Raw genomic sequence first — 26,433 nt, forward strand, 5'->3', positions numbered from 1 at the left:
AAGTCCTTTGCTTTGCTGAACCAGGGTCACTACAGAGTCACACCCACAGGAATGCTGCTGTAGTGAACACTTCTTTCCCTGCCTCCAATGAAATGGTGGGAGGGAAACGTGTCACTGCTGTTTCACTTCTTCCTGTGGAGTTGGGTTCGAAAACACGCTGTCTACATTTGGCTTTTTAAAGAGTTTATTTAAACTCACTCCTTCAAGGGGGCTTAGAATCCAGCTGTGTATATTTAAACACGCCTCTGTAACCTTCATGCTAGGGTCTGTACGCTCCTACAGTCACATAACCTTCCTTGTCTTTGTTCCCCCCTCCTGTGACTCCTCCTCCTGTTAGATTAGCCATTTGGGGTCAGGACTCAGTATCCACAATGTCTTGCACCTGCTCCTTTATTATTTACTGTCATACATGGATTCAAAATGCATCAACACTTCTCCTTTGTAAGAAAGTAACAAGCACTCGAGATGGGGTTGGGGGAAGAGGACAGCTTGCATTTGCCTGTCCATCTTCAGCACCACCCCCCTTCATGACTTCGGTAGGTTTGGGAGCACCAAGAGGGTGGTTCCTGCCAAGATCCCTTTGGTTGTAAGCCCTGCTTTCCTCCCAGCATTTGCCTCAGTGGCCTGGGTTCATACGTAGGAATCGCCACCTCTTGGGCTCTCATTATTTGACAGTTACACAAAACGCAGTTTAAACAAATTATCTAGTAAATCGAACACGTTTAATTTCTAACCGATGAATGCAATAAAGTCACACATTATCCAAAGTCATGTACAAGCCCTCCTTCATTCTGAATGTAATGACACAGGCCAGCAGCCAGACACGGCCCTCTCACGAGAGTTAGTTTGTTGTTGCAGCATCGCTAGTGTTTGCTTGTCTACAATTTGTGCAAGTGAAAAAATACAAGTGGCCACTGCTTGGGATGGTCACTGAAGAACCACAACTCTACACAAATCCTTCATTCCCCTTTCTACAAAAGACACGTTCCGCCACAGCTGTCAGCCACGAGCAGGAATGCAAACACTGCATTTAACAGTGAGCAGCTCACCCGTTCAAACCCCTGCACTCGCTTGATGCTGACAGCACCGTAACGAGGGAGCCCCGGATCATCCCCATGGAGGCACAGCCCAAGGCCAGACAGGCAGAGCCAGAATTAGAACGCGTGACTTCCAATCCAATGCTCACCCCAAAGAACCTATTTTTAGTGGCCGGAAGAGGGCTGGCTCCAGCCCCAAAGGCTATGCATGAGCAGTCCTGTCCTGGCTCTAGAAGACATGCAAGTGGGCAATAGTTCACTTACCCTCCATTCTCTCCATAGAGAGTCTTTACAGAACCCCACCAGGGAACAGTGATAAACACAAGTCGCATACAGCTCCTAGCTAGAAGAGAATGGACATGTGCAAACCTGAAAACCATGGGGGCCATACACAAACTACGTATAAAACAAATCCGTGACGAGAATTCTCACAAGATAGCAGCTGCAGGATGAGAGAGACCCATGCTGTACACGAGGGGGGGGGGGGAATCTAGCTATTAAAAGTTTCTAGTCAGTTTCCAGTTTAGCCGAATCTGCCAGATAGGGTTCAGGTCTCTCCCCGTTGGCTCCCTCCCAGCGCCAAGGGTGAGCGATCTCTGGCAGTGAATGTTCCTCCAGCTCTCAGAAGCTTCAGCAGCTTTGGCTGCTGGATGATACATACAGACATGGAACCCGAACCTGCAAAAACTAAGGATGCGACTGGTCCCATTGAAGTCACATGCTTAACGTTAACCATGCATGTAAGTGCTTGCCAGATCAGGGCGCAGTGAGTGTGTTAACTCCCAGACCTGCTGAACTGTATTTGGTTTGCGTGTTAGAAGATAAGTGGCAGGCCGGAACCCATTTCTGCATTAAGGAACCCAGGCTTCAGTCCTTGGAGAAGCCTCCAGGTGATCTGGCTCCGCTCTATGCGCCCTCTGATGGTCTTTCAGCAACTGCTTATATTGAAAGCTTCTCCCGCATTCGCTGCACTGGTGAGGCCTCCCTCCGGTGTGGATCCGCTGGTGTTTCAGGAGATGTTCCTTCCGGATGAAGCTCTTCCCACAGTCACTGCACTGATGGGGCCGCTCCCCCGTGTGAACGCGCAGGTGCTGGAGGAGATGGTACTTCTGGCTGTAGCTTTTGTCGCACTTGGTGCATTTGTAAGGCCTCTCCCCTGTGTGGACCCTCCGGTGGCGGGTGAGTTCCGACTGGCACTTGAAGCTCTTCCCGCAGTCACTGCATTCGTAGGGCTTCTCTTTGCCGTGGTTTCTTTGGTGCTTTAAGCCGCTCTCCACGAGCCAGACGCTTTGCCCGCACATGGCGCGCTGGTGGCATCCGTCGGCATGGCTCTGCTGGTGGCTCAGGAGGTCCTGCTTCCCCAAGACGCTCTTCCCGCACGGGACGCACCGCTGCGGTCCTTCGTCCAAGTGGACACGCTGGTGATTCCGCAGGCGGTACTTCTCGGCATAGCTTTTGCCGCACTTGTTGCACTGATGCGGCCGTTGCCCCGCGTGGATCAGCTGGTGCCGGAGAAGGCCTGAGTGATAGCTATAGTTCTTGCCGCACTGAGGGCAGGGGTAGGGCTTCTCGCTGCCATGGCTCGTCTGGTGCCTTAAGAAGCTCACCTTGAGGTGGAAGCTCTTCCCGCACTGGGCGCAACTGTAGGGCTTTTCGCCGGTGTGGATCCTGTAGTGGCTGGTCAGCTTGGATTTCTCACTGAAGCCTTTCCCGCACTCCGTGCATTTATAGGGCCACTCCCCCGTGTGGATGCGCTGATGCGAGACAAGTACGAACTTTTGACTGAAGCTCTTCCCGCAGGTTGCGCACTGGAAGGGCCGCTCCCCGGTGTGCAGCCGCTGGTGGTTCTGGAGGTGCTCCTTGCGGCTGTAGCTTTTGTTGCACTGGTCGCATTTATACGGCCGCTCTCCCCTGTGGATCATCTGGTGCCGCACGAGCGCCGAGTGGCACTTGAAGCTCTTCTGGCATTCGTTACACGGATAGGGCCGCTCCTTGGTGTGGCATCTCTGGTGCTTCATAAAGCTGATCTTGAGCCTAAAGCTCTTCCCACAGTCAGCACACATGTAGGGCCTCTCACCCGTGTGGAGTCTCTCGTGCGACAGGAGCATGTCCTTTCGAGTGAAGTTCCTCCCACATTGGGCACATGCATAGGGGGCCATTCCTGCATCGCCCCTGGGATGGGCAGCAGCAGTTTTGAGTTCTCTTTCATGCTGAGTAAGTTCCCCCAGGTTGTTACCTGGAGAGCGGATTGAAGTGCAAGGACTCTCAACAGCCGCTTCCTGTTCAGCACCCTGGAAAGCTCTCTCCTCTGCTGGTCCTGGCAACGGCCCAGGGAGCTCTAGGTTGCTAGGGCCTTCTTCAGGATATTGCTCCTCTGTTTTGATTGTGAGCTCAACATCTGCTGGTACAAAAGAGAGAATCAAGACCTTCATTTCATCTGACTCAGATGAAGGAAGTCTCCAATACATAATGCAGAAAGGGTTGGCAGCAGTGTTAGTCTATAAGGAAAAGGTAGATGAAGTGACACCTTTTACTAGAGCAAAAACCACAGTGTATAACACAAAGCTTTATGGCCAAAATGTTTCCTCTCTGGGGCTTGTCATCTGATACCTGCGCAGTCCCCCCTACAGTGCCTCTCCTCCCCTACCTCTTTCCTGTCTGACAGACACTCCTGCTGGTTTACTCACCTCTTCCCCCCCACCCCCCACAGGCAACAGGATGTCAGAGCACCCAGAATGCTTTGCAGCAGACTGGCCTTCCTGCTGGGGCGTAGTGTGAGACACACACAGGAAATGCAGGTCAGCACTGCAGTGGGAAATCAGAGCTTTCAAAGTTGGGGTGAGGAATGGGATTTATCTAGAATATTCTAGTCAATTGCCAGGGGAACACACTTTCGGGTTTGGAAATCTACACAATCAATGGCTTTAATCAGCTTGCGTTTGGGATGGCTACACCACTCAGGAGTCACCCAGGTCATCCCAAACAAGGGCCAGGTGAGCCTTTAGACAGGACCGCACCACCATGCATGCTGCATATGCCACATGTTACCGAAATAACTAACCAATGCTTTTTGCTGGGATTCTTTTTGTATCCCTCTGCCTTTAAAGCTAGTCTCCCTTCGCTACCATGATCCTAAATCTTTCAGATGAAGGTGGAATCATCAACATTTCTAACAGGGACCTAAAATAGCTTTTCTATCTTTTTTTCTATGTTTATTCTCAGGACATTTCAGGGCCAGAAGCAAGTGTTGTGCATCCTGCTGGGGATTTCCCCTTTCAAGTGAAATAAGCTTTCCATTTCTAGTCCTGCAGAGTTGTAATATTGATTGGAAGCGAAGCCAGTCACTAGCTAAGCCTTGGGCAGATGAGCAGGCTTTGATTTGAAGCAGCTCAGAGGTCTGGAACACTGCAAGTTTCAGGTGAGATAGCGAAGAGGGCAGAGGGCAGGCGTGGTGAAAAATAAACGAAGTATGTCACAAGGTCCTGTAATTCATCACATGCACACAATGAATTTGTAGGAGGACAAGAATGACTGAGAGCAGGTTGCAGGACCAAAACCAGAACCACCATCTACATTGCATCAAAGCAGTGTAACATCAGACTGTTAAGGCGGCGCGCCTGTCCTAACAGGACCCATCACCACCAGATAAAGAAACAGGTCTTAGAATCTTTAAAGAAAACTTTGTTTGACAACATTTCGTCTGGCAAGGAATCGCTTATCAATAGTTGTGACTGTGAAATTTCTATTTCCATTGTTTTGCCTTTATGGTCCCCACTTCTCTATTGTTTATCTGTATGGTCTTTGTCTGGTTCTTTGATTGTTTTGGTCTGTTTTGCAAGATTTAAATCAACTAAGGTGGTGGGGTCTGATTGGGTAAAGAATTGTTTCGTAATGGGCTGTGATTGGTGAAAAATACTGTATGGTATGACTTTTCTTTAAAATGATTGGTTAAGGTAGAGCTAAGCAGGACTCAAGTTTAACTATATAAATCGGGGTCCAAAAGGAAGTTTTTTGGAACCTAACTTCAGGACACAGCCCAAGCTCAGAGCTCGCTCATTGGTAAAAGGCCCCGCAAACCTGCAGAAGAGTACGCCCTGAGCCCTAGGAACTGGGGAAGGGTAGTTGCCTAAATTAAAACGGTTAGGCCTTGAGCCCAAGGAAGGGTAATGATAGGTGCCCTAGAGTGTGCAGGTAACAGGAGGGTAGCTAATGTGATGCCAATTTTTTAAAAAGGCTCCAGAGGCGATCCTGGCAATTACAGACTGGTAAGCCTAATTTCAGTGCCAGGCAAACTGGTTGAAACTACAGTAAAGAACAGAATTTTCAGACACTACGATGAACACAATGTGTGGCGGAAGAGTCAACACAGCCTTTGTAAAGAGAATTCATGCCTCACCAATTTTCTAGAGTTCTTTGAGAGGGTCAAACAAACATGTGGACAAGGGGGATCCAGTGGATCCAGTGTACTTGGACTTTCAGAAAGCTTTTGACAGGGTCCCTCACCAAACGCTCTTAAGCAAACTAAAGAGTCATGGGATAAGAGGGAAGGTCCTCTCATGGCTCAGTAACTGGTTAAAAGACAGGAAATGAAGGGTACAAATAAACAGTCAGTTTTCACAGTGAAGAGAGGTAATTAGCAGAGTCCCCCAAGGATCTGTAGTGGGCCAGTGCTGTCCAACATATTCATAAATGGTTTGGAAAAAAGGATAAACAGCGAGGTGGCTAAGATTGCAGAGGATACAAAACTTCTCAAGATAGTTAAGTCCAAAGCAGTATGTGAAGAGTTACAAAAGGATCTCACAACACTGGGTGAACTGGGCAACAAAATGGCAGATTAAATTCAATGTTGATAAATGCAAAGTAATGCACATGGGAAAACATAATCTGACCCAACTACACACACAAAATGATGGGATCTAAATTAGCTGTTACCCCTCAAGAAAGATCTGGGAGTCATCGTCGTTAGTTCTCTGAACACATCTGCTCAATGTGCAGCAGCAGTCAAAAAAGCGAACAGACGGTTAGGAACCATTAGGAAAGGGATAGAAAATAAGACAGAAAATATCATAATGCCTCTATATAAATCCATGGTACGTCCACATCTTGAATACTGAGTGCAGATCTGGTCACCCCATCTCAAACAAGGTATTGGAATTGGAAAAAGTACAGGGAAGGGCAACAAAAATTATTAGGGGTATGGAACAACTTCCCTATGAGAAGAGATTTAAAAAACAGACTGTTCAGCTTAGAAAAGAGATGGCTAAAGGGGCATATGATAGAGGTCTATAAAATCATGACTGGTGTGGAGAAAGTGAATAAGGAAGTGCTGTTTACCCCTTCACATAACACAAGAATTAGGTCACCCGATCAAATAGCCAGCAGGTTTAAAACAAACACAAGGGAGAACTTCCTCACACAACGCACGCTCAACCTGTGGAACTTGTTTCCAGGGGATGTTGTGAAGGCCAAAAGTATAACTGGGTTAAAAAATAATTAGATAAATTGATGAAGAATAGGTCCATCAATGGCTGTTAGCCAAGATGGTCAGGGACACAACGTCATGCTCTGGGTGTCCCTAAACCTCCAACTGTTAGATGCTGGGACTGGACGACAAGGGATAGAGCACTCAAACTGCCCCGTTTTGTTCACTTCCTCCGAAGCATCTGGCAGTGGCCACTCTCAGAAGACAGGATACCAGGCTAGATGTATCCAGCATGGGTATTCTTATGCACCGACAAAGGCTACTTACAAAGTTAAGACAGATGTACAAAAAGATGGAATTATAGGAGCTCAGGAAGGTTTGATTGGATTTCCAGCTCTGTCTACTGTCATTTCTCAGTCGTTTAAATCTATTGCTCACCCATTCTAAGATCTGCAGGGATCTCTCTCTCCTCCGAGTCCTGCTGATCCTTGATACATAGCTCCTCCTCCTGTTTAATCCAGGATGAAATCTCATGTGTAGGAACCGGAGAGTCTGTTCAGGGGAAAGAAGGAAATTGCTTTTCAAACCCTTTGCTAAGCATTCTGTGGATGTTGGGAAAACACAATCTCTACCCAAAACCATTTCTTTCCTGAATAGACTCATAGACTTTAAGGTCAGAAGGGACCAATATGGTCATCTAGTCTGACCTCCCGCATGATGCAGGCCACAAAAGCTGACCCACCCACAACAGAATCTTCCAGCCTGCGACCCCTGCCCTATGCTGCGGAGGAAGGCGAAAAACCTCCAGGGCCTCTGCCAATCTACCCTGGAGGAAAATTCCTTCCCGACCCCAAATATGGCGATCAGCAGTACCCCGAGCATACAGGCAAGATTCTACAGCCGGACCCTCATTTTACCCGCGATTGCACGTTAATGCCTAATTGACTGTAATCACGTTATCCCTGTAAACAGGGTAATAATGAGGATTCAGAGAAAACTGACAGAGGATCAGTGGGCAGAAAGTCAGAAAGGGGAGTTGTTAGATTTAGAACCTATTGGGGTGGGTGGAGAAATCTGGGGTCAGAATTGTCTTGAGGATAAGGAACCCTGGGATATGAGAAATCCAAAGAGCCTGCCAGGCTCTTGGAGTATTAACCATGTCCTTACCCATGCTGGGCTCCATGCGGATTTCTGTCTCCTCCGGCTCATCCTCAACACATGGCTCCTCTCCTCGTTCAAGCCGGGACAGGATGCTGGGTTTGGAAATCGCAGAGTCTGTTCATAGAGAAGAAGAATAGGACTCTTTGGTCTTTAATGACATAAAACTTGATGTGATTTTAAACCCCCTTTTGTCACTGAAGGGGCCTGCTCCTATGAACCAAGTTGCAAAAGTGTTAATGAAGAGCATGAAGAAAATAGAGATCGCTGGTGACAGGTAAGCTGGACTCCCAGCAGTAGATTTAGGGCTCATCAGATGGAGAGGAACACAACGCATTGTGCGCCGTGCATAAAGATCTGGAGGCAGATCCTCACCTGGTGTAAACGGTCACATTCATTGCAATGGACAGTTTACACCAGTGAGGCTCTGACCCTTGATCAATAACTCTGAGCTAGAGCCAACCCAGCCCTTGCCACATCACAAAGCTTGTAATAAGCAAGTGAGAACTGATCCTTACCCAGGGAGATCAGAGTCTCAAAGTTCCCCTTCATCACGTTCTCGCAAAGCTCCTTCTGCCATTTGGCTGCACTCTCCCATCCCTGCTCAGAGAAATACACAGACGCATCAAACGACACTGGGACTGAAATCACAAGCGCTGCATGCTTTCCCCTTTGGGATACTACACGGATAAAATTAGCAGCGTAGACGGAGATGGCACTGCTGGGGTGTGTTGAGAGCCGTGTTGGATACATACCCTAAGGTTCTGGTGTGGTTTTACTCATCTAAACCATGCCTCACTGTCTACACTGCTATTTATACCCAAGCTAGTGCGGCGTGCAGTGTATGAACTCTGCACACCGCCATGAGGTGTGTGCAGTGTAGACACACCCTAGATGTCCACAAAGAAGCAATCAAGTAGTTTCAGTTAGTTCCCTTGTTGGCGGATACACCTAAACAGGCCAAAATTCAAATGTGCACGGAGGCAGAACTCTCTTCAGCCATAGAGGTTAAAGGCCAATGTCTCTGCTGGTGGAATGCCACTGATTTTAATATAGCTACATCAGCAGAGAGTTTGGTCCTAAAATAACATTGAGAGAACATGAGAAAAGACAACGCAGATGGGAGAAAACCTCACCCGCCGGAGGTCAGCACTGTGAATGAAATGTAGCTACATAGGGACCCCTCCTACCTCATGTCTTGGAAGATGATCCAACAACCCAGTAATTTGAATGAGAAGAGGCAGGAGATGATGTCAGAGTCTTTTTGAGAGTTACATCAATGCTGACTGGGGGAATGGAACCAGAATTAAAGGGACAGGCAATATTATCCCCCCCAAGATTTTATTCCTGGTACAAAAGTATCTATCAATGAGATCCAAATCAGCAGTGCCTTAAAGAACCTACCAGCCACAAGACACAAACACCCCTTTGATATCTGACAATCAGCTTTACCTCGGCTCTTCTGCACCAGCTGGGATAGCGTTACCTTGGGGACTTCTCCTTTAGTGCCTGAGGGGAGTCTCAGGATCCAAAAGTTCCTGTTCTTCAGCAGGTTCTCCATGTTCTCCAGCCTCCTCTGCAGTAGCCCGTACCCCTGGATCAGAGTTCCCAGCGCCGCCCACTTACTCTCCAGCTGGTTCCCAAACTCCACCATTGTTTTCTCACAGCCGACTAGTTTCTTCTCAGCCGTCCCCATTCTCCCGTCCAGATTCAGCAACTGTGCAGCCTGAGAAGCCACCTTCCTCTCTACAGCTTGAACTTCAGCCACCACAGTCAAAGAAATCTCTGCTCTTTGCAGCTGGGTTTCTCTCAGGGAAGTTTCTTCAGGGACAGCAGGTGGCTGCGCAGGCATTGGCCACCATGACTCTGCGTCCCATTCTGGAGCCTATTTGAAAGGACGGAAATGGAAAGACATCTAGCAAGGTAAACAATACACGAACTGCCCCTCAGCACTGTCTGGGGCTGGATCTTTATTCTAAAAGAGTCACTCTCCAGATGTATCAAAGTCTGTTGATATTTTCATTATCAGCTGTGTTTTTAAACTCTGACAATTTAACCTACATCAGCCTGAAATTTGACACACATGAAAACCTGAACTCCGCCTGCAATACAATTTCAAACTGTTCAGATGTTTTCTGAAAAGACCCCAAATTGGTCTCATCAGCAGGTTTACATATTTTTTGACCTTTTTATTGGTCAATAACTTCATTTTACAAAACAGACTTTGTAGATAGTCAATACTCTGCCTGCATTGGGGACTTTTCCCTATTTCAAAACACTAAAGCTTTTGGTTTGAAAACCACGACTGTTAGCTTTTACTCCGAAGTTTCTGCTTAGAACATGATAGGAAAACATCTCCAACATGGTCTTCTGCCTGAGTGACCCCTCGGCCCAAAACAGAAGGAGAACAAGGATGGGTTTCTGGTTAAAGCACTGGACAGGGACTCAGGAGATGTGTGGCCTATTTCCATCTCTGCCACAGTCTCCTTGTGTGAAACTGAACAAGTCACATTCCTCCCTAGATCAGATCTCCACTGTCAAATGGGGGATGAGAAGAGTCCCTTTCACCTGTCCCGATCTCAGTTGGAGACCCTAGCAGAGGTTGTAATGCACATCCTAGTGCCATATGAATGAATGGGAGAATTATTTTTTACTATTATTTAACAATCACCTTAAGCTGCCAAAATCAGTATCATTAGACAGCTCAGGGCATCTCCCCTGATTCGAAGGGAGGGAGGCTTAGTATTTCATGGGTGATATGCATGTTTCTCTACCGTTTTACACCAACATGCGTTGGGCTGGCCCAGGGACCGCAGCACCTGCTCCCCCAATGCGGTTAAGAGTCTGGGCCTAACATTTGGTCCCCCAGGCTAGCAGAGTGTGCTGTGCTGCAGGGAAGAGAGGCCTTCACAACCCTCAAGCAGCCCCTTTGTGCCAGCAGGCATTGCTCTGAAGGGAGCTGCACTCGGATCTTGACTGAAGGGAGAGTCACGCTGACCTGGGACTTGAGAAAGGCGGGTCAATCCGGAAGGATGATTGGGATGGGGAGGAGAAAGAAAACTACTAGAGAACCCAGCCTCTACAGCCAGAGTCCTTGTATGAAACATTTCCTCCCTCCACCACCAGCCATCTTCAGGAACAGAGCTGGAATTTAGATCTCACACTTTCCCAGCTCTAACAGCCAGGATGTTACACACACAAACTCTCCCCTCACCACACACCTGGCCAGTTTTAGAACCCTAAAGCCAAAATACTTGGCAAGGTCTAGAAGTTGCGGGACAGAGAACATAGAAGATGGGTCTATTGTCCTTCTTGACCCAGACGGATCAAGTGAGATAAAAGCCAATCTCTGCTGGGGGGGGGGGGGGGCGCGAAAGGGGTCAGAGACAAGGTAACTTTGGAACCTCCACCCTCCTCTTCCCCACTCGGCTTCTTATTCCTGGCATCAGGGCTGGCCCTGCTCTGACATCCTGCCCTCCTCGGACTCGAACCCCCCGCGCTGGCTGGGGAAACTGCAGCGGGCAAAGCAAGCCCCGTGGGGCGTGCACAGAGGGCAGGCGAAGTGGGCCTTGCCCCAGGCCACAGCCTCAGCCCCTCGGATTCCCAGCAGACTTTAGCTGCGGGTCCATAACAAAGCAGCCAGTGCCCCAGGGGAGCGCGGTGCCAGCGGCCCCAGACACCAGCCGGCTCCGACAGGGGCCGCTGTGGCCTGTCCAGGGGGCGCAGAGACCGCCCCCCACCCCGGGCTCCGCCCCAGCCACCCGCGCTCCGGCTCCCGGGGCCCGAGGCTCCCCCGCCCGCCGGGCCCTTACCTGGGCAGCGGCCCGCTCGGCCATGGCCCCCCCGGGCGGGGCTTCTCCAGCGGGCCCGGCCCGGCCGAGCTCCGCTCCCGCTCCGGGCTGGGCAGAGTCCCGGCGCCGCCTCGCCACGGGCCGGCCCCGCTGCCGGCCGGAGCAGAGCGAGCGCAGCCGGGAGGGAGCCGCGGCCTGGCTGCCGGGAGCGGCGGGGCGGGGCCGGGCCGCGCACCCAGCATCAGCCCGCGGTTCCCGCAGGATTTGAACCCGGGGCCGCCCTGCGGAGCGGGCAGGTGTTTGCACGAGCTCTTGTGGGCAGGGAGCAGCGCCCGGCCGGGGTCTCCCCAGGGAACGTGCGTCACCCTCTGGGGCGGGTGATTAACCCAGCCCAGGAGCTCCCCTCCCCCCCGGCCTTCCAGACCCACAGCCAGTTTTGCATCTGCCCAGTTCCACACCCACGAGACCCGCTCCTGGGGGGCCCAGGCCCACCCCGCTCCTGCCTGGGGCCGCCTCTCTAACGCCAGCCCTTGCCGATGACCTGTTCCCATGCGGGGTCCCTCCCGCTGCAGGGAACATGGGCCTGTCCTTATGCTTAGCTGCTGCGGAAATTAAAGGGGGATCTGCACATCCCCTGCACCAGGCTCCCAGCTAATAGACCCTCCCCCCCTCCCCCCATTACTGCCTCTAAGGCATAAAAATAAAACAGCAATTCCCCCCCTCCCTGCAGCATTGCTGTTGGGACCTGCAGGGGTTGAAGCCCTGGCTCCAAAATACTGTGGAACTGTTTTGTATAAGTGAAGTATCACAAGGCCCCTGTGTGGAGATGGGCAGGATGCACGGGATGGGAATGAGGAGTATTTTTGTGTGAGCTCTTACCCCTGTGCATACTTGTCACACCTCTCCCTACGCACACCACACCAGCCACAGCCTGTTCGGACTGGCCAGCCCAGCGCAGAGCCAGCTTACAGCCCCTTTCCTCCCATATAACGATGGCCAGCATTTGGGCCTACCTCACTACTGGTTCCATAATTCATTTGGGCTGTACGGTCCAGGAGAAAAAAAGCTAGCTGTACTTTGTGAATACATTAATTCTGTCCCTTTAATTTCCCCTGCTGCTTTAATCATCTCTGGCAGCAGCCCCCACTGCCACTGGCAGCACATGGTTTGCAGGTGAACCTGATGCACAGTTAAAGGACAGAAGGGACTAGCACATCTAGTCTGACCCTGTATATTACAGACCACCCGCATACAGGTGAAGAGCACCAATTCCTGTTGATACAGGGCACTGGAAATGTAAAGCACTAAAGGGGTATTATGGCACCACCCTCTGTTACGGAGCTTTCAGACTCTTTTGTAAATGATCTACACGCTCTTTAAAAAGTGTATTTCTGTTCTGAAAAGCAACTCTCAGCTTGGCATTGTAGGGGCTTGTTTACTGTCATTCAATTATTTCTTTGTAGCATGAGCACATTTAATAAGTAACATTTGTTTTTCCCAGCCCTGCAATCTCAGACTGGGTTCATCTGAATCAGGTTAGGGTCTGTCTTATACATCCCCAAATTAAGCCCTCAACAGCCATGACACCTCCTTGCTTTCAGTGGGTTTACACAGGTGTAACTGCTTAGGATGTAGTAAACAATTCTGTCAACGAGCACATGAAGGAATAGACTCCATCTCGTTGGCTCTGCTCTGCAGACTTAAATGGGGTGAGCAGCAGAAAAACTTGTTTTTGTTAATGAAGTCAGGAGCTAAGGCTCTCAATACACACAGGAGCAGATCTGTTGAGTAAGTTGCTATTTTCAATTTCACTTTTCAGGGTAGAATTACACCTTCCACGGTTCTTGCTGAACCAGTTTAACCACACAGCCAGAGAAATGGTACAAGAAGTTCCGTTGAAAAATCATTTCTAATTCCCTTAAAAGGCCTCTTTCCACACTGGCGAGCTAAAGTGCAGTTACACTTTTTCAGCTAGAACTAGGTTTTAAACTGTGCCAAAGTGGTTTAAACATGGTTTAAAACTACAGGCCTTATGCAAGGTTGAAACGTTTAGTTGTACAGCAGTAGCACCTAGGAGATGCAGGCATGGAGCAGGACTCCATTGTACTAGATGGGGTACAGACAGAGTCAAAGGAGTCCCTGCCTCAAAGAGCTTCCAATGCAAGTGAGCAGGTTTTTTCTCTTCCATTTTGCAGCTTGCCATTTACTGACCCCCAGGAACTCCTTTGACTAGCTGCAGCGCACACAAGATGGGAAGAAAGGAGAGGTGATGACAAGAAAGTGGCTGCTAGGAAGAGGATTTTAGCTGCAGGAGAGTCCATCCATCTTGGGACAACGCTCATGCTTCAGATGACCTCCTGTGTTACATCAGATTGACAAAACCTCTGCTACAACATGTTAAAACATAGCAGACAGGATAAATCAGGTAGTACCATTTATTGGTCCATAAAAGTTAACACACAAGCTTTCACACCAAAGATGTTAAAATTATTCAAGTGCTGGCAGTTTATACAAAAGCAGAGACTTTACATAAAAGGTTGTATGGATGTGTTCACAGTGATTTAAATTAACACAATGGCATTGACTATATCTCAAAGGATGATTACACCCCAGGCTGCTGAAAGGTATTCTCTGCATCCTCATCTATTTTCTAGAGCAGACTGAGAATAGCAGTAAACAGGAATGGATGTACTGTACTTGATCATGTGAGTTGAGGTTTAGAAAAAGGGGAAAACCTGTTGCCATCGTGCCTACCGGTGGAACATAGCGCCTGTAACTGCAGAGTGAATGGCCAGTTACCCATGAGAAGTTATTCCTTTTCACTCAAACTACCAGTAATAGGCCAAATGCTGAGAGGACTGGACAGTGCTCAGAAGCTCTTACGCCTCAGGTCAATATTCTCCTGCATCCAGCATATACTATAATCTTTACAAAGATGTTTTTGACCTGAATGCACTGCAGTAGCTTCATGTTAAGTCCACAGGGGCATGCACTTCTCTGATGCGAACACTTATTAGCAGCCAGCTGCAATTAATGTAAATTAAAAAAAAAAAAGTTTTCAGTGTCTCCCCTCACAAATTTTTGTTCTGATTCAGAGATTGAAGACCTGGCTCATAAACATGGTGGAAGAGATTTATCTTATTTTTGTGGAGATTTCCCCCCCCAGGAATTTGGTTCTTTACAGGATAACTAGGAAGCCTAAAAACAGTAACAAAGCAAAAATCAGAACACCCCCCCCCAAAACAAGCCCCAACTACTATACTAAATGTCACAATTGCAGGGTCTTTTTGGTCCTTGTGCTGAGTTTTCTATATTTTAGCACACTGGCAGCCTGCCACAAAGCCCACTGAAGCCAATAGAAAAAAAACTCATTGGCTTCAAGGGAAACTGGATCAAGGCCTTGGTGCATATACAGTCAAATTTAGGCCCCAATCCTGCAACTTCCTGCATGTGGGCAGTTGTGTCCACACACAGCCTCACTGTCTTCAGCAGTCTGTGCAGTCTCAAGTTAAGTGATCAAAGCCTTAATTTGGTGCTAACACTTTGCATATGTGACTAAGCCATGTAATCAAGAGCTATACAGAAGCATACGCCCACATTATCCCCTGTCCATCAGTGTTTAAACCATGGAGAACAAAGTGCCTCAGAAGAATTACATTCCCTACCAGCCAAAGAAAAATGTTCTCCCTGGAATCTGTGTACAAACAGTGCCATTTACAGGCTGTAGGGCCACTAATATTCCTGCATGGAGATGTGTTCGTTAATGGAGTGATCACAGTACTACAACATTATTTCAGTGGCATAGCTGGGGGGTGTGTGTGGGGGGGAAAGAATCTTTAAAACAGAAGTTCTTTGATAATTTTTTATGTAGGTTTCCCGTTTCCCATATGTACAGAAATCCCACTTTTGTTTCCAGTCATTAGACTTTTAAATACTGAGGAATTGCAAAAATCTTGTCTTTTTTGAGAGAAAGAAAACCCCACACTTAATAAATTCAGGAAGTAATAAATGCTTGGTTTATAAATAGTGGTCTTACACTTAATATCAGCAGTGTTATACATGCAAACAACACTCGACTATCTTATAAAAACTACATTAACTCTGCTGCATTTTTTTTTAAATCTGTGAATTCTCAGAAGTGACCACTCAAGTTATCCAAGACATGGTTCATATTGATGAGGCTCTTTTGGAAAGCGTTTAATCTGTAAAACATTGCAGGATCCTAACGGTATTTAAAAACAAGTGGATTATTATTATTATTTTTTAAAAAGTTCTCCCCTGGGTCACGTCTAACCTCTTGTTCCTGTTTTCCCTAAAATAAAGTCCAAGAACTAAAGAAAAGCATTGACTGCTCAAATTAAAGATTCAAGACATTTTTATACATTTTGTGTGTATAACAGATTGACATGCACAGCAAGGTAAGCTTTAACCGGGAAGATCTTCAAACAGGAGTTAGACCAACACGAAGGTAAAAATCATCTCAATAATGAGTTTGACAGACACAGAGCCAAGGTTCATGCCTTCCCTTCCCCTTTGTAGAGTTCACATGAGCACACGGAGCATCCTTTCTTCTCAAGGGCTCATGGATTTAGAAGCTCATAAGTGTGCTCCTCTAAGAGAGGGAAGTTTGAACGTCTGCTTTTACTTACCTTTATGATGCGATAACATCCTCTTCCAATTTGCCGGAGCTGATGTACTTTTATTAGGCACTGACTATTTACAATCATGCTACCATGTATTTTCTATTTTAACATCAAGGAGCCCAGTTTCTATTTCCTGCAAAAGGCCCTGGGAAATTTCCGGCGGCCCCTGCTCTGCATTATGAATTCTCAGGTGATCTTTGAGCGACTGTTTATACCTAAAGCTCTTGCCACACTCAGCGCACTGGTAGGGCCGCTCCCCGGTGTGGATCCGCTGATGTTTCAGAAGATGATGCTTCCGAATGAAGCTTTTCCCGCACACCGTACATTGGTAGGGTCTCTCTCCCGTGTGCAGTCGCTGGTGGTTCAGAAGATGCTCCTTCCGCATGAAGCCTTTCCCACAGTCTGTGCATTTATAGGGTCGCTCCCCTGTGTGAATCATCTGGTGCCTGATGAGTCCTGAGTGACAATTGAAGTTTAAGCCACATTCAGTGCATTCATAAGGCCTTTCCTTGGCGTGGTTTCTCTGGTGAATTATAAGGCTTATCTTCAGACTGAAGCTCTTCCCGCACTCGGCACAAGTGTGCGGCCTCTCGCCTGTATGGATTCGATAGTGGTTTGTTAATTTGGATTGCTCGGTGAAGCCCTTCCCGCACTCTGTGCACATATAGGGCCGCTCTCCCGTGTGGACTCTGTAGTGGTAGGTGAGCCTGGACTGGTGGATGAAGCTCTTCCCGCACTGTGAACACACATAAAGCCTCTCACCTGTGTGGAGCCGGAAGTGGTTGTTCAGGTTGGATTGCTGGGCAAACTTTTTCCCGCACTCGGAGCAGGAATAGGGTTTCTCGGCTGTGTGGGTTCTCTGATGTGATATGAAGATGTCTTTCCGGCTGAAGCACCTCCCACACTCACTGCACAAATATGGTCTCTCTCCCAGTTGGCTTCCCTGTTGGGCGGTGACGTTTGGAAACTGACCAAACTCTGTTTCACCTTGAGTGGATTCCCCCAGATTGTTTGCTGTAGGGGTTGTGGTTGAGATGACCTGCATGTCTGAGTTGGGCTGATTTTCGCAGCTGGCTACCTGGAAAACGCATGCTTCTGATCTTCCTGATAAGGTTACAGGCAGTTCCTGGTTCACAGGACCTCTCTCCTCAGGACGCTCCTCATGTTTGACCAAGATCCTATCATCTGCTAGAAAGAGGGGGGGGGGGAGGAGGAGAGGGGAGAGATAATCCTTACATTACTTATGCATCGATTTGGAATAAAGAAACCCCTCAAGATTTGGAGGTTTCTAATTCATAATGGAATCCCATGAAGTCAGATTTCTCTTCTGCACATGCTACAAAAATGCTAGGAATGGTCTGTTGAGACAGTGCCAGGTAAGAAAGACTTTACTCTCAGTCTGTAGGTACTAGGGAAAGGGAGGGCAAACTACGGCCTGTCGGGGCTTTCAACCCGGCCTGTGGGATTGCCAGCCCCGTGGTGCAGCAGGGCTAAGGCAGGCTCCCTGCCTGCCCCGGCCCCGTGCCGCTCCTGGAAGCGGCCGGCACCATTTCCCTGTGGTCCCTGGGGGGTGGGTGTTAGAGGGCTCCATGCACTGCCCTTGCCTGCAGGCACCGCCCCCCCACAACCCCCATTGGCCTGGAACGGGGAACTGCGGCCACTGGGAGCTTCGGGGATGGTACTCACAGACAGGGCAGTGCGCGGCAGAGCCACTGACCCCCACCCCCAGGAACCACTACCGGACATGCTGGCCACTTCTGGGAGCAGCGCGGGGCCAAGGCAGGCAGGGAGCCTGCCTTAGCCCCACTGCACGCTGCTGCCACCCCAGAGCCACTCGAGGTAAGCGGCGCCGGGCTGGAGCCTGCACCCCAACCCCCTGCCCTGAGCCCCCTAACCTCGTCTTGAGCCCCCTGCCACACTCCAACCCACTGCCCTGATCCCCCCCACAGTCCACACCTCCTCCTACACCCCTGAACCCCCTCCCACACTCCGCACCCCCTGCTGCACCCAACCCCTTACCCTGAGTCCCCTCCTGCACCCCAACCCCTTGCCCTGAGTCCCTTCCTGGACCCCCTCCTGCACCACAACCCCTTGCCCTGAGCCCCCTAACCTCCTGCACCCCAGCCCCCTGCCCTGAGCCTTCTCCCACTCTGTACCCCCTCCCGCACACCGCATCCCCTCCCACACCCCAGCCCCCTGCCCCAGCCCTACATTCGTGGCCCTGCATACAATTTCCCCACCCAGATGTAGCCCTCGGGCCAAAAAGTTTGCCCACCCCGTACTAGGAAGTGACCCATATCCAGCTATTTATTGAGAGTTCTCCATTGGGCTAGCTCCTCACCCCAAACTGGCCTCTAGACTGACTAGTCAAAAATGGAGCTCTAAGAATCATTCTTGCCATGTCCCATCATTTTTCACCAAAATTACAACACAGCTGGCCGTAAACCTTATCTATTGCATGATCATACAGCAGGTGTGGGACAGAAGCTGAGTGAAAATCTTCCACTTTTTCCCTAGTGCATTACACCAAGAAGAAATTTTGAGCTGAGTTCTTTTGTGATGAGTTTCACTTCTAAGAAAAGTCTAAAACCAAAGCTTTGGAACTAAGGAGCTACAATACATGCATCGAGATCTGCATTCAGTCACACCAAGATAAAAGGGGACTCTCGCTCTGATTTCCTAGTGCTTTTCAAAATACAAGATCATTCCCTATGATGTTTCCAAAGAGAAATTGTGGACTTCCACCCAGAAATCAGAGTCACAGAAGAGCCTTGTGCTGTATGGAACCAGCCTTCTACGTACATGTGATTAGAGTTTTAAGCCCCAATCTTGCAAGATGTTCTGCACAGATGGAGAACTGCGCAGAGCTCAGGGCAGGATCAGGGCTTATCTGTTTACAGAAAGTTTTATATATAGGAATAAAAACCTGTTATGGAGCAGAGTGAAGCTTTCACTGTTATGGAGAGAGGAAAAAACAACATTCCCAACTGTATAAGAATTAATAGGCTTACAAGGGATTTACAAGTGCTGTCAAAAAATCGTTTAAGTCTTAATATTCATTTTATCTGGCCAAGTGGTATAAGGTGGTATTTACTGTGTGGAGCATGGATGAACACTGAATGAGCAACTACTGGTTCTTTTATCAATAAAACACCTTTAAAATTAAAAAAAAAAAAAAAAAAAAAAAACACCTGAATGTTACAGGTCCCTCAAGCCCAACACTGGAGGAAATCAGTCTTATTGCAGTCTGCCTCCTTCTGGTTCTCTACACCATACTCTGCCTTTTGGGCCATTCTTGCTAACAAAGAAACTGAAGACCAAGACCAGTTCTGTGGAGATCAGTCACCAGAGATGGGCCCTCTTTCCAGGAGGAGAGGAAAAATGATTCATATCCCCACTCTCTCTACGCTTGGGCAACTAGGGTTCCTAGCCCACACAGCTGCTGAAAACTTTCCCCTCAAGTGGATTCTCCATCTGCACCTCACAGGAAGTCTAACAGCTGCCCCTTCACCTTCAACTCATTAGCAAAGCCCTGCCTCTGTCTTTCCAATGGAGCTGCATCCATGGTGAATGTCCTCCCTCCAGGCTGGCACTCTAAACCCAAAATATACAGAGAGATGGCTCTGCCTGGGCCTCCCAACAAATCCAGGGGACTAGCCACCTCAGGAAAGTAACTCTCAGGCAATTTACTCACTGTTCCTCAGTTATTTCACTCCTGTACTCACTGGTGCAGGTACTTCTATGCGTTTCTCGTTCCTTAGCATTCGCTTGAGCCCGTATGCTCTGCTCCTCTTCTTGTTTAATCCATGACATAATGTCCGTGGTAGAAATGGGAGATTCTGTTCAGAGGAAAGAGGGTGACATCACAGCTTATCTATAATCCACTGAACATGTTATTCAGTATTTGAGAGCTGATCTGAAACCAACACAATGGACCAAGTATCCGGTTGGAGCAAATTGGCATGACTCCACTGACTTCAATGGAGAGTTGCATTAGCATATACCACTGGTGAATTGGACTATTTCTTTGCTGGAAGAGATGCACATTCTGATGGGGTGCACAGGTTAAAATGGAAATTAAAAAATATGGGGTGAATAGGTCAGATGATCCAAATTCTCTGAAGAGCCAGAACAAGGAGAGACTGGTGCAGGAGCAGGATAATCAGAACCTGCGCACAGAAATTGAAGCTGTGACTACATGAGCAGGATTCGCAACATTAACTGCAATCAGTGTTTCAAGGAGATTTTTTGTATTACCTGTGCTGGGACCGGCAGAGACCGAAGTACCTGGGGCAGGTGGAAAGTCATGAATGACATCTGCAAAGAAGATAAGAAAACTGTCAGTTAAAACGTATCAAGCTCATGTGGTTTTTCCTCATATATTTCCATTCTTTGGTGGAATTCCCTGCTTTTAACTGCACTCACTTTTCCCTTTCAGTCGATTACTCACCAGTGGGAGACTCTGTAGGGATCTCTCTCACTTCCAAGTCCTGCGGCTCCCCAGCACATAGCTCGTCCCCTTGTTCAAGCCGCGATAAAATATCAGGCTTGGAAATGGCATGATCTGTTCAGGGGAAAGAGGTATTGAGGCTATAGTAAGTACTGATTTTAGTTTTAAAGGGGTTCTCCTGGTTTTAAGCCAACCTCCTTGCCTCTCTGGAAGAGACAGGTAAGCTGCCCAGATGTAAGAAACGGTGAACGAAGATCATGCAGAAGAGCAAATGTCTGCTGGAGAATGGGAGCTCCTTGCAGGATGGGGGGGTTCCCTCACACAACCGCAAAATGCAGACTGCCTGGCTTTCCTGTGCTGCTGGAGAATAAAGGCAACCTCTAGGCTATCAAGGAAGCGGTAGGTCTCTAAATGTGTTGGGCACTTCTCCAAAGCTCATCATCGTATCCTGAGAGAAAAAGCTGCCGCCATTCATGAGCAGCTGTCAATCGGCACAGCAAGCTATGCAGACAGGTCAAGGATACCGTGAGGCTGGCAGTATCAAAGGTATCTGACAGATCTAAAAGAATCAGTCTAGACACGTGGATCTTCATTCCTTGCCAGGAAGAGATCACTGACTAAGGAGCCAGTCGGAAACGAAGTTGCCTGTGCTCAGACTTCCTTGGCTCCTCCAGAGTTGCCTTGCTATAATCCTCATCATCGAAAGGGGGATTCAAGACAAGTCAATAATCAGAAAGACAGTCTGTACCAAGGGACGATTTCCAGAGCAAGGACCTAGTAATTACTTCCTCACGACTTGCTGGCGCTCTCAGGTTTGCATAAATTAACAGCACCTCAATCCTCTCCAATATCAGGTGGCTCAGGGTTCTGTGTGAACCTTTTGCAAAGTCCTAATTTTTAAAATGTGTGTTTCTAGTATAACATGGGCAGAAGCCTTGAGACAGCCATTAATGCAGAAGATCTTGCAACACCTTCACACAATGAATAGGTCAGGTTTCTGGACATGGCCTGAGCTTACACAAACACAATTAACTCAGTACCAGAAAACTCAGAAGGTGGAGGGATCAGGAACCCTGTTTGCATTTTGAAATCTCTCTAAATTGGGAAGATTTGTGGAGCTGGTCTATTACACGGGGTCTGAGATAGGTGCTTATCCACCAGAAATCAGAAGAAGTTGAGAACAGCCATGAGATAGAAGAAATTAATCAAGTCACATTGCAAAGCCTCCAATAAGTGTAAACTGCTCTTTACCTAGTGAGATCAAAGAGTCATAGTTGCCCTTCATCACATTCTTGTAAAGCTCTTTCTGCCACTCTTCCAAATTCTCCCACTTCTCCCGGGGAATTTGGATTGAGACATCATCAAACGCCATTGGGACCTGAAATCACAAGTGTCACACACTCAGCACCTTCTGCTGCTATCGCCTCCTGACACCACCTAGCCTTTCACCTTGTATAACAGAAAAATGGGTTGGAAATTGCAGAAATTTAGCTTTGGGATGACTGCCCATTGGTCAGTATATAAGCAGGTGGGTCTCCATCCCATGTCCAGTCAACAGGTGTCCACACCAGAATAACCACCATGAAAACTGGCACCAAATGATGGCTTTGCTAGAGGTATCTGTGTTGAGACTGGAATGGGCTTGGAGAGTGAACTATTGCTCACCCTCAGAGGTGGTCTTTCCAGATCAGATGCAGCATGAGCGACAATGGCACTGTGAGTTGGGAGGCAGAGGGAGTGGATTAGTCACGTTTATAGAGAAAACATTTTCCATAGTATTCCCACAGAAACTTTAAAGTTGATTTGCCATATTTAAAAAGTTAGACAAAGCATTTTAGAAGTCAGCAGCGTGTAGTTATAGCCTTTGATTTCAAGAGGATTTGTATAGATTAAGTGACTGTTTAAGGCAGAGGTGGGCAAACTACAGCCCGCGGGCCACATCTGGCCCACGGGATCGTCCTGCCCAGCCCCTGAACTCCCGACCGGGCAGCGCGGCGGTGTGGCTGGCTCCGGCATGGTAAGGAGGCGGAGGGTCCCGGGGGGCAGACAGGGGACAGTTGGATAGGGCAGAAGTTGGGGGGGGGGGGGCACGGTCAGGGGACGGGGAACAGGGGAGGTTAGATAGGCGTAGGAGTCCCAGGGGACCTGTCAGGGGGCAGGGGTGTGGATAGGGGTCAGGGCAATCAGGGAGCGGGGGGGTTGGATAGGGGGTGCGGTCCGGGGGTGCGGTTAGGGGCGGGAGGTCCGGGGGTGGTGGTGGTCAGGGGACAAGGAGCAGGGGGGGTTGGATGGGTCAGGAGTTCTGAGGGGGGCAGTCAGGGGGCGGGAAGTGGGAGGGGTCAAATAGGGGGCGGGGGCCAGGCTGTTTGGGGAGGCACAGCCTTCCCTACCCGGCCCTCCATACAGTTTTGAAACCCCAATGTGGCCCTCGGGCCAAAAAGTTTGCCCACCCCTGGTTTAAGGTATTATTTAAAAATGCCTTTCACTTCTGCTTGCTAACCAGCTCCCTAGTGCTGACATCGCTGCGTGTCAAAAATCTACTTTGCTTTCTCCCGTACTGAAGAACACTGCATGCACTATACCAGTGGTTCTCAAACTTTTGGACTGGTGACCCCTTTCACATAGCAAGCAAATGCGACCCCCCTAATACATTAAAACACTTTTTTTATATATTTAACAACATTATAAATGCTGGATGAAAAACAGGGTTTGTGGTGGAGGCTGACAACTCGCGACCCCCCATGTAATAACCTCGCGACCCCCTGAGGGGTCCCGACCCCCAGTTTGAGAACCCCTGCACTATACAAACATTTGTCTTTTGAGTATTTATACCACACATCACCCTGGAATCCAAGCCCCTCTCAGTAAGATTACTTCACTATGCATCTATTCTGATCGCCCAGAAACCCTGTACAGAACACATTACTCGTAACTAGGCTATTTAACATGGATCACTCAGGTTCTGACATGCTGGAGAGGCTATGGACCAAGAGGTGACTAACTGCACATGGTAATTTTTCCCTATTTTTAATAATATGTTCTAGAATCAAGTATTATTCCACTGTTCGCAGATACTATACTGGAACAAGGTACAGCTCAAACACCATGCTTATTAGGAGTTTGTGGAAAGACAACTGGTAAAAGCTGTAGACTGGAAGCCATCCCAAACGTAGTATGGGACTTTGGGCCAGATCCTGCTTTTACTTGCAGCAGAATCTGAAGTAGTCAGTGAAGTCAATAGAAACTGGCCCTGTAGAAAGTGACATGCCTCTAAAGAAAGCAACATGAACATTACCTTTTATAAACAATATAGAAACTATTTATAATAAAAGTAAAATAAGAACATAAGAATGGCCCTAGTGGGTCAGACCAAAGGTCCAACTAGCCCAGTATACTGTCTTCCGACAGTGGCCAATGCCAGGTGCCCCAGAGGGAATGAACAGAACAGTTACTCATCAAGTGATCCATATACAAACAGGTTGAATAGATTTCCTCCCCACTGAAATATTTATTTTAAAACAAATGAATGGCCGTGGATCATTATGACTAATAGCACATTGTATTCATTGTCATCCATCCTTTGCTTGGTTAATATACCTATTTCAGCAAAAAAAAAATTTTTTTAAGCTTAATAGAAATTGTTTAGATGGCCCCGACCCAGAAAGTCAGATCTATAGCTTGCATTTCTTAAAGTTTGGGAGCCTTCCAGTAGGAGATTCTGGTTTAGTTCTCTCTTTTTAAAAATAAGTAAATAAAATTAAATAAAAAAAACTTATAGTTTTAAGCCATGCACTTATCCTGGAAAGCAGCATTACTCAGCTGGTTGAAGGTACTTTGAAAAAGGCATCTAAAATTTGCAAGCATCCAATATCCCACCCAAAAAGCTTTGTTAAAAGAAGGTTAAGTTTGCAAGTGTAGCCTATGAAATGAAAGAGAGCTTTGAAGCAAACAGCTCTCTGGGCAGCTAGGCAGCACCATCTGCTACCAGAGCAATAGAATGCTCTTGTAGCAGTAGGGGCAACATGCCTTTACTGGCCAGTGGGTGGTCACAAGCCACACATGGAGAACACACAGGAGCAACTGGTGAGATAAGGAAGGCGGAGGGGGCAGAGCCCTTCCCTTTCTGCACACAGGGTGGTAGGCCAAATCAAATGATCCGGCAGGCTTCATGTGCCCCCCGCTCGGGCTGCCAGTTGCCCATCCCTTATTATGGTCCAGTGGTCAAGGCCCCCCAAAACAGAGGCCCTGTGTGAGTACGCATTGGTTAATCTGGGCCTGGCTACCTACCAGTAGTTTTCAAATAGGCTGTTAAAATGGAGTTTTTGTTTGTGCAAATCCATCCCGAATGCTAATTATTGGGGGCGGGGGCATGTCGCATTAACAGAGATGAACCCACAGGGGGTCACGGCATGATAAAGTCTGGGATTAACACCGCACTAGATAGTGCCCAACTTTTATTGTGTCGGGCAGGGGTCCCGGGTCCCATGGAAAAAAATAAAATGTAATCATGCATACCTAGGGACATTATTGTAATGCATATGGACCAAGAAACAGAGTTAAGTTTAGGGGAGCAACGGATTTTGGCATTTCCAGACTTATGTGTTTCACTTTGGAAGCATAATATTATTTTAACAGAGGGATTTTTATATGAAATGTCTTGGTGGTTGTTTTTTTAAATGAGATTTCTTCCTTTTATTGCTATTGAACGGTTTCCTGGACTGCAGCAGAATGCTCATTCTGCAGGATACGCTGGAGTAGGGCAGTGCAAAATGGGTACACACTGCATAATTGCTTTCACACATCTTGTGGATCAAGTACTTGCTTAATAAACAACACAGCTAGCAGCCAGTCACACCGCTCCCTCCAGCCAAGGCATTTTACAATGGTGATTTATAGTGATATAAAAATTTCGCCGATACAGTATACATTAGTTTTACACTAAAGTACTAGATGGGTTACTGTTACCTTTGGGTCTTCTCCTTTACTAGCAGGGGGAATTCTTAGGATCCAGAAGTTCCTATTCTTCAGCAGGTTCTCCATGTTCTCCAGTCTTCTCTGCAGCAGTCCATACTCCTGGATCAGAGTTCCCAGTACAGCCCACTTACTTTCCAATTGGTTACCAAACTCTACCACTGTTTTCTCGCAGTCCACAAATTTCTTCTCAGCTGCCCCTGATCTCCGCTCCAAATTCAGCAATCGCATAGCATGAGACTCCACTTTCCTCTCCACAGCTTGAACAGCAGCAACCACAGTCCACAAGGAAATAGCTGCAGTCTGCAGCTGGGTTTCTTTCACAAAACTTACATCTGGGATAAGGGGAGCTTGTACCTCTGTGTCCCATTCCGATGCCTGTTTGCAAGGACAAAAATTAAAGAGAGCTGGATTCATGTTCCCATCTAGCAAAGAGAAACAAACATAAAAGTAGATCTTCTACAAAGAGAAACAACATAAAAGTAGGTTTCAGAGTAGCAGCCGTGTTAGTCTGTATCTGCAAAAAGAACAGGAGTACTTGTGGCACCTTAGAGACTAACAAACATAAAAGTAGATCATGTGCTACAGGCTGCTCAAACCTTCTTGCGATTAGATCTTTGTTTTTAATAGGGTCAAATTTAGAGGTGTGCAAAACAGTCCCAACAAAACCAGTATGTGATCTAGGGGACTGGTAGTCAGGAGACCTGGGTTCTATTCCCACCTCTGCCACTGATCTGTGTTGTAATACGTAACGTGCAATTTCACCTCTCTGTGCCTGCTTCTTGTCTACATGGTAAGCTCTTCGGAGCAACGACTGTCTTTTACTATGGGTTTGTATAGGCTGAGCACATTGAAGCTCTGATCTTGGTTGGGGCCTTTGGGCATTATTGTAATAAAAACAAACACCACCACACCAACCCACCTGTGCTGGGATTATTACGAAGTGAAAACTCAGATGTTG

General features: G+C 47.9%; 1 protein-coding gene across 1 annotated transcript; it reads right to left on the reverse strand.

The window, feature by feature from the left end:
- Window positions 1-1,888: 1,888 nt before the first annotated feature.
- LOC135873887 (zinc finger protein 84-like) lies at window positions 1,889-25,564 on the reverse strand. The gene is made up of 13 exons (XM_065398495.1): window positions 25,467-25,564; window positions 21,753-21,879; window positions 20,502-20,615; window positions 20,309-20,368; window positions 19,777-19,890; window positions 16,141-17,239; window positions 11,430-11,607; window positions 9,104-9,502; window positions 8,136-8,217; window positions 7,627-7,734; window positions 6,898-7,011; window positions 2,645-3,435; window positions 1,889-2,308 (listed from the first exon to the last, which is right to left on the reverse strand). Exons 1-13 carry the CDS (start codon window positions 25,539-25,541, stop codon window positions 1,889-1,891), a joined length of 3,681 nt encoding a protein of 1,226 aa, XP_065254567.1. The 5' UTR covers window positions 25,542-25,564.
- Between the last annotated feature and the right edge of the window lie 869 nt (window positions 25,565-26,433).

The sequence above is a fragment of the Emys orbicularis genome, chromosome 2, assembly GCF_028017835.1.
Source record: "Emys orbicularis isolate rEmyOrb1 chromosome 2, rEmyOrb1.hap1, whole genome shotgun sequence".
Lineage (NCBI taxonomy): Eukaryota > Metazoa > Chordata > Testudines > Emydidae > Emys > Emys orbicularis.